The sequence below is a fragment of the Paramormyrops kingsleyae genome, chromosome 13, assembly GCF_048594095.1.
Source record: "Paramormyrops kingsleyae isolate MSU_618 chromosome 13, PKINGS_0.4, whole genome shotgun sequence".
NCBI lineage: Eukaryota > Metazoa > Chordata > Actinopteri > Osteoglossiformes > Mormyridae > Paramormyrops > Paramormyrops kingsleyae.
The window spans coordinates 16,947,166-16,963,153 of NC_132809.1; the positions used below are offsets into that span (position 1 = coordinate 16,947,166).

The 15,988-nt window shown below is 43.5% G+C and overlaps 2 protein-coding genes across 2 annotated transcripts; both read right to left on the reverse strand.

Moving 5' to 3' along the window:
- Window positions 1-810: 810 nt before the first annotated feature.
- Window positions 811-4,959, reverse strand: LOC111846716 (anti-apoptotic protein NR13-like). The gene is made up of 3 exons (XM_023817198.2): window positions 4,819-4,959; window positions 3,254-3,666; window positions 811-1,400 (listed from the first exon to the last, which is right to left on the reverse strand). The coding sequence occupies exons 2-3, from the start codon at window positions 3,659-3,661 to the stop codon at window positions 1,278-1,280; spliced, it is 531 nt and encodes a 176-aa protein (XP_023672966.2). The 5' UTR covers window positions 3,662-3,666; window positions 4,819-4,959; the 3' UTR covers window positions 811-1,277.
- A 1,300-nt stretch (window positions 4,960-6,259) lies between these two features.
- Window positions 6,260-15,988, reverse strand: LOC111846713 (guanine nucleotide-binding protein subunit beta-5a-like). Its single transcript, XM_072698303.1, has 11 exons — window positions 15,449-15,988; window positions 14,571-14,707; window positions 14,235-14,276; window positions 13,964-14,040; window positions 13,571-13,703; window positions 10,333-10,476; window positions 10,140-10,231; window positions 10,004-10,052; window positions 8,902-8,998; window positions 7,464-7,630; window positions 6,260-7,176 (listed from the first exon to the last, which is right to left on the reverse strand). Exons 1-11 carry the CDS (start codon window positions 15,558-15,560, stop codon window positions 7,165-7,167), a joined length of 1,062 nt encoding a protein of 353 aa, XP_072554404.1. The 5' UTR covers window positions 15,561-15,988; the 3' UTR covers window positions 6,260-7,164.

A 15,988-nucleotide genomic window follows, 5' to 3' on the forward strand; every position in this document is an offset into this window, starting at 1 on the left:
AAAATTTTCTCAAATTTCAGACTCTTCAAAATAATCCCCTTCGGCTTTGATGACGTCATTGCAGACTCTTGACATTCTTTCAATCAGCTTACAGATAAGCTAGTTTCACCAACATGCCTGAAGGACTTTCCACAAGCTCTGTGCACAAGTTGGCTACCTTGCTTCTACTATTTGATCCAATCCAATCTTTGATCCAATCCCTAACCCGCTCTACAGAGTTCAGGTCGGGGGATTGTGGGGGCTAGGTCATCTGTCACAGCACTCCATCTCTTTCCTTGTTCACAAGATAATCCTTACTACATAACGACCCTAAGCAGTCGAGGTTATCTTTTTGAAAAATGAATGATTTTCAGTTGGTGTGTCCAGAATGGTGACTGGTCAAAGAATACACCAGCGTCACTGAAACACAGTTTCCTGCACTCCTGACTTTGGACACCATGCCACCGCTATGACATCATAGAAATAATGATGCCACAGTTTAAAAATTGTACTGATCAAAATACAAATATTACAGTAATAATAAAAAAAAAAAACACCAGAGCAGGTGTGTAAATCCCCTGACACATGAAGAGACATTAATAGGTACCAGAGGGACTTAAGGCAATACTCACCATTCATATTGCAGCACTCACCTAACAGCACCACCCGCTTGGCTGTAAACATGCCCCAGCCGCGCTCTTGCCGTAAGACACTCACGTTGTAAGTGGCACCACCGAAAGGCTGCAACATCACTGTAGCCCAAAGCTTGTGACATTTCATACCACAGTCACGTTTTTAAAGGGAAAAGCACTTTTTTTTGAGAAACAGGAATTTCTGCGGGTGTAGGATGAGGTTTTATTTTTCTAAAACCATTTCAGAATGGAAGCAGAAACTGACAGAAATAATGAACTGTTCCAAAAAAATAAAACTGGTCAGTTTTAAAAATCCACTTTGGCTACGCTTAAAAAAATAAATTAAAATTATAACCAAAATCTTGTTTTTCTTCCATGATACAAAATGATCTGAAAGCATAGACACTTTGTTGACAAGCCCACAGTCAAACTTGGCCAGAATGGAGTTTGTCTTCTGTTTTGTTAAACCTCTCTTTGTCTATGTAACCCCTGAATAACTGTAATGGTAATGATGTCATAATATGACATAGATAAACCCACCAAGATGCAGGTAATTTCTAATGTTCATGTAAATGGTCTTGTACATAAACAAATGAACAAAACCATGATGAAACATCTTTCATGAAGAACATTTTTCTGAATGACATGAGAAGGAAATATCTTTAACTAGCGTACGAGGAGAAAGGTTATCCCAGCAATCCCCACGCCTGCAGCTGCGTAGAGAGCTTTTCTCATGGATGAATCTTGATCTGCTGGTCTTGCAGTGTGGACAAAATTGGTGAATCCTCCCTAAACAAGAGACAAAGAGGATAAATGCCAGCTGCAACCTAGGAGACAAAGCAGGGGGAGACACCCAAACAGATACACCTACTGTATAAGTACAAGCAAGAATATGTGTCATTCTCACTTTCATGTCTTCAGAAATATTGTTTGCGACATCTTCAGTATTATGGCAACAATGTCAACAGCACAGCAAACCGCTCACATCTGAGGAATCAGTGAGCAGTGAGCATGTTCCCCCTGACATTGGCGTATTGCTCTTTGTGAAGCATTCCATCATATCCTGCATTCATTAATGGTGTTTCATCCTGCACCTACACCACCAGCTCAGTACAGCTGCGTGGGAGAGTTTCTGCATGCCCAGGTTGGGTTGCCAGTTTCGCAAGGTGGATAAGCTGATCTTAAGGACCTTTGTAACACACATGCTTTTAAAGGCGGTGCTCACTGTGACAAGATAAGTTTGTGCTCTCTCATCAGGTTGTAATGTAAACACCAAATACCTGTCATTTTATTTTTACGAGCAATAAAATGCCCGGGTGTTTTCCTTGGTGTTCCACCAAAATTCATTGACAACAAAAAAATGAGCATGTGGCTGCAGGGGGAACTTCCCCTTTAATGTAAATACCAGGCCATTGTACTGCTGTTCTGCTCAGCACACATCAGAGAACCCAGAAGGCCTGTAAGCAGTGCTGTTGTCAGAGTGAAGTGAAACCCGTAAAGGACTTCTCTGTTCCCTATGTATTTGACAGAATTTCAGTTTAATACAGAGCTGGATAAATGATTGGGGGAAATAAAAAAAAAACCCGCAGCATAATTTCTGAGTGGAATTCCCCCTTAAAAATGATCAGCCAACAGACTAGCCATGTCGACAGCTGCTCCATTCAGTGTTTGTGTACAGAAGCACCTGCAACCAAAACACTGACCTTTCAGCGGTCTGAAAGAAGCCAGGTGAATTTTGTCCCAGGTGTTCCAAGTGCTGCCTCGTTGTACTTTACACCTGCCTGAGGTACTAACCCCAAGAGTCTATCAAAGGACAAAAGTCTTTAAAAGATGTACGTCTCAGAACTCTCTCCTACAGCTCCTCTATTTACTGTTCACCATGAAAGTGGAAAGGTATGTACATATTGAGTTGGCAAGTTCAAATATCAGGACAGAAATTTCAGATACAACAGAGTTGCTAAAAAGGGTTGAACGTTTGATGGGATACATCTGAGGATCCTCAAAAGGCTTCAAAATCTTCTGTGTCTGTGACACAAAAAGCTGAGGAGCAAAAATTCATGACTTGGTCTCATGCATCCTCTCCAGCAAGATCCTAAATGCATGTTCAGTCTCTCCCACAGCCACCGAATGCTGTACATGGCTCAGCCAATCACAAAAGCTCCTTAGCAGCTTGTTCTGTACATTCTTTGGTTCTTTGCATTTTTGTGAGCTGAGACCTTCTGACTTTAAGACACTAGACTATAATCACTAGATTTCTCAAAAAAATGTCCCTGTGTTGAAGTAACGCTGAATTACTTTTAAAAAAAGAAGCATTTGCCAAGATAACTGGAAATGTATCTCTGGCAATAATATAAAGAAGACATATTAGACTTTGTACACAGAACAATGAAAAGTTCAGAAGAATGCTGGGAATGTGTTCCCCGAGATTACATGTTCTTGGGAGTGCTTTGGTGGTCTAACCACCTACTTCCTAACTTAGGCAAGACAGCCACAGAGGAAATCTGATAAACATTTCCTTATGCTAAGTATAACCATTTAAATTGGCCCTTCCTTCCTTGGGAATTTGGGAGAGAAAAATATCTCTGTATAATAGAAAACCATATAAAAATGGCAGTTTGCCTGATATAATTACGCACACCTACCCAGCCTCCATTTTGGATCAGCCATTCTTGTTTTTCTCCATTGAGAAAATCGACCATCATCTCCGCTAGTCGTCTGCTGCAGCTGACATCTTCTCCCCTGGAACACAGTTCGCTCGCCAGCATTCCCGTGAAGGCGAAGAGTGAGATGACCCGGCCCCAGTTCAACCTTCCATCTCCAACCAGCTCGAGCATGACGCTCCTCAGACCGGTCCAGGGGTCAGCGCCACAGGCAATCAGGAACGTCTGCACTAGAGCACGCAGTGTGGGACCCTGGCTGCTCTCCACCTCCTTAGCCAGGCATCGCATTGCTTTAGCTGACTCACTGGGAGGTGTGCTGCTGATTCCGATGCAGAACTTCATGTAATCATCTGCCACCATAAGGGTTTCATTCTGCAATGAGCTGGTCATATTCACTGCAAAGACAGAACGAGAAACACTGCTATACTTGAGACGCTCAGTGATTCGATAACTAATGGCCTTTTTTCTTCTTGTGACCTCAGTATACCTGCTCTGAATCCCCTCCCCCTCATGAAAAAAATTACACAAAGTGTAACAAAACTAGCTAAATGAAACCAACGGAACCTGAAACCAAAACGTCATGTTTGGGATTTCGTGTTCCTTCCTTTCTGGAAATATTTTATTACTATAAATATATATATATATATATATATATATATATATATATATATATATCTTTAAAGAGAAATGCTTACACTTCTTGTTTGGGGAAAATTTTTCTTTGGAAATTCACATTTTCCATCTATAACAGGAGATGCTGAGTATCATTAAATTATAAGTTGACGCTAATGTTTACCATAATTTTATTTCGGGAGTCAGAAACGTTATTTTTGTTGAAAATAAGCAAACTTTCACATTACATTTCATCATGACTCAATGAAGGAATTGGTGTAATACTGAAATTGACACATGGACCCTTTTTTTAAATCGCAGATATAAAAATGAATAAATTAACAGGGACAATAAACATTAACACTGCTAAATATCGACTCCAGGACATTAAACAGCCGTATCTTATAGTTAGTTCAGTTCAGTTCAGTTCAATCCACGTAAATGAAATTTTGATGAACATCAAATGCCGGTTGATGAATAATAAGCTCTAACACACTAACAGCTAATTAAATATGAAGCTGAAACAAGAAGTTTCAGGCTAAAATAGATACACAGTCAATAATAATTTAATCAAGAGCAAATGCTTCAAACAGAGATATAAATACACGCGATTTAGTCAAATAGGCTATGTGTAGTAAAAGTATGTAAGGTTTAAAGCGAAATGAAGCTGAAAGTAGGTTCGGGCGGAGAGCGAAAGCCCGGCGGAGCCGCTGTGCCCAGTCACCTTTACTGGTGACCACTGCTACCATTTCATCTGAAAAATTAACCAAGACACAAGGAAACCACTCAGAAGAAAAAACTTTACGGGCCCGAAGTAGCCACGTTGTGTAAAATACATCGGCAAGTTTCTCCAGTGAAACTGGATACAGTGAAGCGGGTATCAGCGCCGCGAACCCGACTGTTAGTACGGAGGCAGAAAGCGAATGCGGACTGACCCTCCCAGCGGAGCCGGAGCGGAGCGGATCGGAGCCGGAGCCTGTCCTCCCAGCGAGCAGCCAGACAGTGGCGGACCGGCCGCGGCTCCGACTCCTATCTCTGCGGCTTCCTGTAGGATGACGTCAGCCGTAGAGCATCTGACCGAACGCTGCCTATACGCTGAGAAGGCAAATGAGAAGCATCTATGCATGTCAAAGTATCGTGGGCGTCGCCGCCATTAAATCTGACGTGTCCCCGTCACATTTCATAATTATTCGTTTGGACCCCCCTACATTTGACATAAAATATTAGGTTTATGCCAGTGTTTCCCCCCACATTCAAAATGCTTCTGACGCCCCTGCAAAGTATGACATGTCATTTCAAGCATATAAATTTATAAAGAAATAGCAGTAAGATTGTGATGTAAGGTTATCTCCTTTGTTGGGCATTTCCAGAACGAGCTGAATGTTAGAGCTAGAGAGAAAAAGCGGACTTGTTTTAAATTTTCATTTGTAAGTTGAAAACTTAAAAGAGTTGAGCAGGAAGAAATGACAAGCAAAATGTATTTTCGTGTGTTTCACATTTATTGTGCGTTCGTGGCTTTGAGAGAGTAGCGCTGGTTGCTGACGAGGATGAGTGTAGGGGGAAATGGGGCATGGAAAAAGGAGGACAAAGGGGCTGAAAGGAGCACAACCAACAGCAGTCCGGACAGAACCGGGTGTCAGAACGGAATCCGCACGGGTGGTCACCCCACAAACTGGTGGGGTTCAGGTCTTCTCTGAATCCATGTACTGGTTACGTAGTGTGTAAATGTTTTAGTTCTTTTGCTACTTTTCCTTTGCTACTCACAAATTGTGCGTGCGACCACAACGTCATTAAGTGTGAGTGCCGTCCCTTAGTTTTGTTGACGTGTTTATGTAATGACGTGCAATTACTCCACCATTCACTTCTCTTCATTTTACTGCTCACAGATGTACATAAAGGATTACACACACACACACACACACACACATATATACATACACATACATACACACACACACATATATATCACATATATGCATACATACATAGACACCCCTATATACACACACATATACACACATATATATACATACACATACATACACACACACACATATATATCACATATATGCATACATACATAGACACCCCTATATACACACACATATACACACATATATATACACATACATATATACAAATATACACATATACACACATATATATATATACACACACACACACACACATATATTATACATATATATATACATACATACATACATACATGGACACCCCTATATACACACAGATATATTATACATATATATATATACACACACACACACACACACACGAGGTAATATATATATATATATATATATATATATATATATATAGGGGTGTCTAACTGCGTAACACTGCTGCTGAACACCTCCAGGGTTGGAAGCTTGAATCCTGACTCTGCTGTGTGTGTAGTTTGCATGTTTCCAGGTGCTGTAAATCACCCACAGAACATGATGGGGTGCCGTGCCATGGACTGGCATGCTGTCTGGGATGCAACCCGGCTGAGTACCTGGAGCGGTTAGGGCTCAGCTCCAGGTCCCCTGTGACTTCGATAAGGATGAACACTTTGAAAATGGATGGATGGATGGATATTTATGATTATTAAGTACTGTCTGATTTACCGATTTGACAATCTTGGAGGTTATTTGAAATTACCACGGTATGTGATTTGTTTTTCTGAATATATGTCTTTTATTCTGTTACAGTAGTCTCATGCAGTCATGTCACCATAAAATTGACCATCTGCTAGATACAAAAGAAAATTTTAAATCACAATCTAATCTAGCAATTTTACAGAACAAAATGTGATTTTTAAAAATTGTTTTGCCTTTTATCTATTAAAATAATAAATGGGCTTTTTTTTATTTGACAGAAAAATGGTCTATTCCACATGCTGTTTAAGAATCGACAAAGAGCTGGATACTGCAGTCTTTATACGAGGGCTATAAACATAAATATGAGGTAAATAGATAAAATGAAAAGTCATTACAAATGACTGCTGCAGCCAAATCACATAAGTCTAGTAAAATGGTAACAAGACCTCATATACGGGTGTTGATAAGAAGCGTGCTTACAGAGCACTGATAAACACGTTCAGGTGCTGTGGGTGTCCACGTATGGCTCACGTTATCTGCTGTTTTTAGAAAATCCTACAAAATGAAGTGTGTCTCTAATCCTAGAGGTGGTACTGAAGCTAAAGTCCTGAACAGGGCATCCAGGCAGGCTGGGCAACACGGAGTTGTCAAGAGTCTAAGCTCCGCCCACCATGAAACAGCTTAGGCCCAAATCTGCAGAGAGAGAAATAAAAATAGTGAGAAAATTTGTGAGCCCACTGACTAGAACTGGAAGGGTGAGAGTGCCGTGCTGTGCGGCTTCCTTCCCATAATCAGCACCTGCGTGGGCTTGACTGAGAGCGGAATCGTGAGATACGATTTACTTCAGGTACCTGCTTCCTCTTTCACATTCCGCCTCCGCAGTATGGAGACTCCCCAGGCCCAGCAGTCATTAACAACACAGGGACGCTTATATGCCAAATGTCAATCCACCCCCCACCCCCGCCTGGGCCCTCTCTCACCCTCAGGGTGTGGTCCCAGGAGCCGGAGCAGAAAGCGGTGCCGTCGGGCGAGACCCGCAGCGTGCTGACCCGATTCTCATGGCCGAAGAGGATGGACACGCGGTTCCCCTTCAGGACGTCCCACACGTTGATGGTGTAGTCATTGTACCCACCAAACAGCAGCCGGCCTGGACACAGCACATGGAAGATCTTTGATTTTGAACGAGTGCCGGTTAACTTTCTACACATGACTCTCATGGCAGTCATGCACAACTGGTCTGGCTTTTCCACGTTTGCTGAAACACAGACCCCCCCAAATGGAAACAAAACAGAACTTGGGACCTTCTACCATGTGATCACATTAGTGACTAATTAATGTGATTAGTGGTTAATTGTTTTTTTGGTTGTGTTGAGTGAACTGGGTAATAATTCTGCTACTTAGTCAGTTTACCCCCTGTTATTGCTCTAGGGACCACCAGGTTGAAAGCCCCCTATCTATGTAAATGCCCCCCCCCCTGCAAATGTTTCTGAGAATCAGTCAAGGGCTGCCCCCCACCTCGCAGCCCCGCCTCGAGCTACTCAAATGTTACAGGCAACAGCTGAATGGCAGCTCAAAAAGACAAGAGAACAAAGATCAGAGAAGACGGCAGGTACACAGGCCTGGCTGAGTCGTGCCGCGCTGCAATCAAGTAAAGTCAGGCTTTACGGTCACGGGATCCATATATGGGCATACAGTGGGATGAGGTAATGCTGCCCCAGGACCACGGTGTGGCATACAAGGGGGCGGGGGGCAGAGGGCTTTCATAATACAAAGGAAATGGGGGGGGGGGGGGGGGCGCAGGTTTTATATGTGTCTGTAAACAAATAATACAGCAATGTAAGGGGTGGAATAAGCAGAGGAGAACCTGCAGTTCCTTTATGGTTGACATTTAACACCCACGCATGAGCAACTCAGCCAGGTAACTTCCCAGGACCCCCCCCCCCCCCCAGCCAATGTAACATTTTAACACCAGGACAGTTATTTCTATTTCCCTCAAAATGATGTTTTTCCCGTATTTCTTAGAAGAAAATATTTGGGTTTCTCTTCCTGAGGGGATTAATTGGACATGACGTAATAATGGAATTTCCATAATAACCAGTAGGGGGCGCAGGAGACACCCTGGATGGGATGCCAGTCCATCGCAGGGCACACAAGCTTGCAATGAGGGCACCTTTCTGTTTAATTGCATGTGTTTGGAATGTGAAGGAAAGAGAGACACACTGTGTAGAAAAGCCAGGGGCGGCGTTCAAACCCACAACCCCCTAGGTGTGAGGCTAGGGTGCTACCCAACCATGCCACCCGAGTTTAAACCTCGAAAAGAAGGCATCCTGCGAACAGTGTGACGATTGGCTGTGCCCGATGAGCTTAATGGGGCGTGTAGAGCGCAGGGGTAGATTGATTTGCCTTTTGAACACTCACCGCTAAGGGAGAAGTCCACACTCGACACTCCGAAAATGATGCTCTCCTTTGAATAGATGGCAACCTCCCTGTCCGCCCGCAGGTCAAAGAGCCGACACTGAAACAGAGGAAGTAACAAAAGAAGCGGCCAGGGGTCATAAACTGCAACTCGCTGCAGATCATTCAGCAGATAAGGGAGGCGTACTCATGATATTGCGGCCTGTCCCTGCAAAGCCACGGTCACATGTGCCAGCAGGAGCCCCGACACGAGGGCTGAGTTCCACACAGAGCATTTCGACATGATTTCTCACTTCCATGCATTTCATTAAACTGGTTTCTCAAAAATTACTCCATAAATAATTTATATTGGATAATTATTTTGTATTTACAGTATTACTATATAGGGCTGGTTGTCCTATACCCTAGGCTCCCGCTCTCACTCTAGTGAGATGGGGGTATGAGATGTCTCTGTGCTTGTGACTAGATGGTCACTGGTTCATATCCCAAGGTTGCAGGGATACTAGAATACTGCATTCTCTCATCCTCACTTGTATGTCGCTTTGGACATTTATATACCGCTAAATAAATCAGTTTAAATGTTGTGTATGAAGGCTGTCTTTCTAACCCGCATCTACAGATTCTTTGTGTTGAACTAATCGTTCACTCAATGTGCAAAAATTACTGTTGCCAGGCAGTCATTTTTGCAGAGAAACAGGCTGATTATTGATTAACAGAGATTTATATTCATTTATTTCATAGGCACTTTTATTCAACGTGACACGGAACTGAGAAGGCAGGATCAGCCAGTCGCTGAAGCAGTCAGGGTTAAGGGCTTCGCTCAGGGGCCCAATGGGATCACTGTCGACCAAGGGATTTAACCCGGGGGGGGGGGGCAAGGTGAGAGAACCCAACTAGTCCTTCAATTAGATAAACAACTGCAAAAAAACTGGTAAATACGTACATTTGATAAATTAGTATTACGCACTGATATGACTAACAAGCCATCCATCCATCATACATCCATCCAAACAGATCTTTTGAAATAACACCAATCCCAAGACAAAGGTGTGCTAGTGCGAGGGGTGTGAGACAAGTGTGAGACGGGTGTGACAGAGTAACTCACGGTGGCATCGTCGGAGCCCGAGGCGAAGGCGTCACCGCTGGGGTAGTACCTGTAGTCATGGGGTGGGGGGGGCAGCTGGTCAGAAAGGGGGGGGGGGGTGCTGGAAAAAACCCTGTGTGGTACGTCAGAGACTGACCTCACGCTGTTGATGTCTGATTCATGGGTTTCAAAGGTTTGGATGCATTGTCCTGAGCGCAGGTCCCACACGTTGGCCTTCTTGTCACAGCCCTGTCAATCACGAAAGCAGGTGGCGGACAGTATGGGACTATCAGCCAATGACAGCGTAGATTTGGGCTTCTCGGATTCATGGCTCGGGACAGGCGACCCACCCCCGAGACGAAAGTGTTGCCTGTTTCAGAGGGGGCCAGGTCCAGGCAGAGCACGTCGGCGCCGTGGCCGTGGAAGCTCTGCAGCAGCTGCCCGCTGTCCACGTCCCACAGAGCGCACGTCCCGTCGCCGCTCGAGGTCAGGATCTGGGCTCAGCAGCGAGACGAGACACGCGCAGTGGTGACTCGCAGTCACACACACGCTTACAAGAACGCGCAAACCCGATTCGGAAAGCACGAAGACTCAATCGAGCATGCAGCCCCACAGTCAAAATGCAAGAACACATACACGTGAATACATGCGTTTCATGTAAGTGCATTTCTCGTGCTGATACAAAATATACCACTTGTAATGCTTTAGCCTAATCTTAGCTCTATTTTGGGATGGGCAGCTTTGACTTACTGCCCCCTAGTGGTGCCCTAGGGTTGAAAATTCTGGGAATTTTCAAATTTGGAAACTTTCCATGGGAATTAACTGGAATATACAGCTCTGCAAAAAAATTAAGAGACCACAGCAATATTTGTAGTTTCACCCATTTCTCAGTTTAAAAGAAGAAAACATACTTATTCCTCTGTGTAAAATCTACATTTTTTGCAAACTCCAGCTTGGCTCTTCCCTGTTTCTCATTGATGAAGAAGGGCTTCTTTCTTTTAAAAGCTTTATGGCAGGAAATGGTTGTCACATGAAATTCATGGATGAAAATTACAATGGACATTTACGAAATGGAGAGGATAACAGCATTTGTTAACCATAAATTAGAACAATTTGTTTCATACTGGGAAAAATGGATTCACTATGTGGCACCCCGTAGGCCCGATTGGACCTATGGTGGTTAAGTTGTCAGGCAAAGATCACTCCCTACCTATATATAGTACTTTTTTTTTCTTTTATTCTTGTACTCTTGATAAATAATGGGATGACATATTGTATAATATAAAAAAGTATGAAGTATATGATCCTGGAAAGATTTGGTGTATGTGTCATACCAATAAAAATGATCATTATAAAAAAAATAAATAAAAGCTTTATGGGTCTTCAGTCCTGTTTCTAGGGGCCTGTTATGAACTGTCCTAGCAGTGCACTTCACATCACTTAATTTTTCCCCGTCTTTTTGACGGTCATTGAGGTCATCCTCCGATTTATGAGGCACTGCCGGATAAGTTGACAGTCATCTCTGGCATTAGAAATTGCTTCTGCTCTCCACCTGGCTGGTTTTTGGTCATTGCCAGTGTCTCCTGCTTCACCTTGTTCTTGTGAACTGTTGTCTTGGAAACTCTGAGCCTGGAAGCAGCCTGCCATGCAGTGTAGCCTTCTGCCAGCAGAACCAGGATTAAACCAGGAGTTAACAATGCAGAATGTTTAAAAATATACAGTGGTCTCTTATTTTTTTCCAGAGCTGTATGAGAATTAATGGGAATAAACTGGAAATTTGCAAAACTGCAGGTTTGTCTATAGCAGGGAACTGAAAAAAAACATCTTGATGATACCAATAGTAATATCATTGTGCTTGTGAATAATTTAGTGTGTGTAAAAACACCCCAAAAATAAGCATCTTCATCAAAATGCACTGCTTATAAGTCATATGCTATATGTTCCACGGAGTTCAATATTTCCAAAATTCCGCAGCAAATTTTCTGCCCCTTTCCAACCCTACTTCCCATGGAAAGTTTCTGGAAAGATTCTAGAAAATTTATGCCCCTTTGCAACCCTAGTGGTGCCCTAGGGATTTGTGAAAAATAAATATTCACGTTGTTCAGGTGCAACCAGTGTGCTAAGAACACCAATCATTTAAGCCTGATTTCTGTACTGAAATGCAGTTTTAACAAAAAGCTCTTTTTCATTGCTTGACTTCCAGATTCACAAAACTACCAAGCTACCAAGAACGTGTCTCTTGTTCGGTTTTCTCTGTCGTTTGATCCCCCAGCGCTAACTCCTGATTTTTGCCTGGAGGCTCGACAGCTCTCACTCTTCATCATCGCTAGCTGTACCACCATAACACGAGTTGGATTAGCCCACACAAGTTGGCGGTCTCCCGGGACAGATTCACAGTCACCAGTGCCATCCTGGTATCTCACAAAAAGAGGCTTCGTTGCTTTAAACTTTGGCATACATAAAAAACACCCACCGCTGTGAGCGTGCGTATGATTATTAAAGCAACAAAAAGTCCACACAATTAAAAAAAACCTTCCACACCTTCTACAGCAGAAATCAGTGATAATCCTCCATGGACAGAAAGATGCACCTCTTAAAATTTACTGCAAGGCAGTTGCTGAGAGATGTGTCACACTGAACTAAGATGACAACTAGCTATATCTACAGTCTGTAGTATCAGCAGAACAGAGCAGTTGCTGTGCACAGCTGTATCATTTTATCAACTGCCGCACAACCTGACACCGAGTTGTATATGAACCAGCGTTTCCATGGAGATATACACATTCCTTCTGAATAAAGGCTACACTCACATTATAACGTATCTGCATATCCATGTCATGTGACTTTTTACAAGCAGCAGCAGTGTGAGCTGTGAATTATTAATGAGCATGAACTGCACTGCCAGTGCATGGTTCTTGTTGAAAGGGCATTAAATCACCTACTATCTTCTGGAAAGGATTCTTGCTGACCTGCAGAGCCTTTTTTAGTTTTTTTGAAAACAAGATGCCAAGGGGGCCCTAGGTATTAGGAGCGCTCAAAAAAAATGGGAGGGGGGGACATTAACAGTGATAAACCACCAGCTTGGTTATTTGTTAAAAACATGGGTGTAATTATTTCAGTGCTTGATGAATGGATATGAAGGTAGAGAAAGTGTCATCTCCCCTTCTATGAGTCCACCCAAGCCACAGCTGATCCTTCCCCCACCATCCAGTGAGTCAACCTTCAGCTACAGCTGAGCCCTCCCTCAGCATCCAGTGAGTCCACCCAAGCCACAGCTGATCCTTCCCCCACCATCCAGTGAGTCAACCTTCAGCTACAGCTGAGCCCTCCCTCAGCATCCAGTGAGTCCACCCAAGCCACAGCTGATCCTTCCCCCACCATCCAGTGAGTCAACCTTCAGCTACAGCTGAGCCCTCCCTCAGCATCCAGTGAGTCCACCCACAGCCACAGCTGACCCCTCCCCCACCATGCAGTGAGTCCAGCCAGTAATAGCTGACCCCCCCCCCCCCCTCAGCATTCAGTGGGCTCACCCACAGCCACGGCTGACCCACCCAGCATCCAGTGACCCCTCCCACTGCACCTCCTGACCTGCATGTCAGAGTTGGTGAAGCAGCAGGCTGACAGGTAGTTGGTATGCATTGCCACTGACTTCTTCTTTGCAGCCAGATTCTCGTTCTTGTCCAAGGAGAGAGGGTAAACTGAGCACTTGTTATCCAAACCTCTGAGAGCCAGAGAACAAAAGGTTTTAAGCAAACTGGACAGTGAACTCCTACAGCTCTTCTTACACCATTAATCACCTGCTTCCACAACCGCAGAAAGCTAGGGGTGACATCGGTGCCGAGGTGGTTTCTGACATCTGCATTGACATATTTATAGGTTCTGGTACTAATCCTAGTGCTGCTTTTGGATCTTAGACTGATACAGACCAGCAGGATGGTCAGCGATTGTAAAGGAACGTTACTGTCCCTGGGACCCACTTACCCGCAGGCCACAGCACAGCCAGAGGGGGCGTAAGCGCAGGCCATCACCCAGGTACAGGGCATGGTTACAGCGTGTTCCTGGGACACGCACACACACACACACACACACACTCAGCTGATTTTTAAAAAGATGCAGAATGCTTTAATTATGTTTGCATCATTTATAAGCGCTATTCTAATGAAGAGCAACTCATACAATACGAACCAAAATCTTGTACTTCTAATTAGTTTAAATATTTTTAACTGTGGACATTAAGTGAATTCCAGTTTACCTTATTGGTTGAGAATGCATCCCACACAATCACTTTTCCATCCTAAAAGGACAATAGTGGCCAAATAAGTGTTAATTGATTTATTCCAGAACTCATAAAAGCATTTCAGTGCTCCATGCAACTTTTTTCAAACCGTTTTCAATCAATGAAGATCAAAGAACTCAAAATTGCCACACTAATAAAACAATGTACTCAGACAGTTACTGAACCTCTTTAATATCCATTGTCCAGTAAAGGATAATAAGATTCTCAGTATAATATTCAAAATATTGGCTTTTCACTTCTAAATAGCCATGGATATTAGACCCAGGAATGGGTCATGTCTAAAAATCTCACCTGAGACGAGCTCACTATCCTTCGCTTGTCTCTACACCAGTCCATGCAGAGGACTTTATTTCCATGTCCTTTTAGTGTCCTCCTCGTCTTCAGAACAAACTGACCAAGTGGGTCTACTTTCTCAGCAACCTGATGGACTGGAAAGACCAGAGAGGAATCAGAACCTCTGTGAATATCAATATATCCATCTACTAACTGGAAAGAGCCTCAAAACTTCAGATCATCCCAATCTATCCCTAAGTGGGAAAAACCCAGAGATTGATCAGAACCTCAGTATATCGCGGTCTGTCACACTACTGTACAATCAGCGTTAATACCTGATAAATACTATTTATGCGACGCGGTTCATTTACCCTAGCAGCTGGATAAACTTTAAAACTAGTATATAAACTATATTTCGGTTATTATTCGTGAAATACAAACGAGAGGGACTGATGTCAACATCTGAGAACGATCAATATGAAAGTGTCTGTTAGAGCGCGTCATAGCTTAATAGTCTGAATATACAATAACTGGTTGTTTACTATGCATAGCAAGCTAACCCTAGCGATACTAGCAAGAAAGCCAGTTATATTTTCTGCATAGCTTTGTTAAATTACAGTTTATTTAAGTAAAATAAGAGCATCTCGGTAAACTACGCTAATTTAAATCATACATTAAATTGTAAGAAACAAAAATATACCTCGTTTCCATGATGCGTGTATATGAATATTTGGGTTGCTATTCTAAAGAGAAGCGAGGTCCTGAGCTTATAAGCCACACGTTATACACTCATCGGATATTTAAATGGTACTGTTTTCATGCCACTGCCTCCATGATGGGCTCCATCATGACCCAGGGAGAGACCCAAGGCAGCGTCTCGGACGCCAGTCGCTTACGTTCGACATCGTGCAGCTTGGCTCTTTCCTCCTCCAACTTAGTCTTCAAGGTCTCGGACTCCGTCTGCAGGCTCGCCAAGGTGTCGTTGGGATGCTGCTCCTGGGTCGCCATCCTTACCGTGAGATGTCCGGGAGATCTCCGCTCCGGAGCGAAGGTTATGATGGAGATGCGGTGACGTCAGGCGGATGCCCGCCGCCCGCGCCCCCAGCAGGACATCGCAGCGCTCCTACGCTTCCTCATTTACAAACACATTCCCAATGCACCCTTAAGCGGCAGTTTTAGATCACAAAAATCAATTGAAAGTCAATTAGATACGCTTTAACGAGAGCAAACGTATTGCGCGCGCACCTTTCCCAGGGGCTGTCGTAGTTGCCTAGTCATTTTCCAGTCACTATCTTTAGGTAACACAGGGTATTCTAATAATTTCCATTCATAGTAATTTAATTATTTCTCAGGTGATGTTATGCTTGAGCCAGGCAAAAGCACTCTGCACCCCTGACAATACTTGTTTTTCAGTGCGGTGTGACGGCTACGTATTC

Bases quoted from the DNA above. Each gene is read 5' to 3' on its own strand.
- LOC111846716 (XM_023817198.2), bottom strand. From the start codon at position 3,661: ATGACCAGCTCATTGCAGAATGAAACCCTTATGGTGGCAGATGATTAC. The intron at 1,401-3,253 runs GTAGGTGTGCGT...TCTCTTGTTTAG, and splicing joins TGATCCAAAATGGAGGCTGG to GGAGGATTCACCAATTTTGT.
- LOC111846713 (XM_072698303.1), bottom strand. From the start codon at position 15,560: ATGGCGACCCAGGAGCAGCATCCCAACGACACCTTGGCGAGCCTGCAG. The intron at 10,232-10,332 runs GTGGGTCGCCTG...CGTGATTGACAG, and splicing joins GCAACACTTTCGTCTCGGGG to GGCTGTGACAAGAAGGCCAA. The intron at 8,999-10,003 runs GTGAGTTACTCT...CCTCTGTTTCAG, and splicing joins CGGGCTCCGACGATGCCACC to TGTCGGCTCTTTGACCTGCG.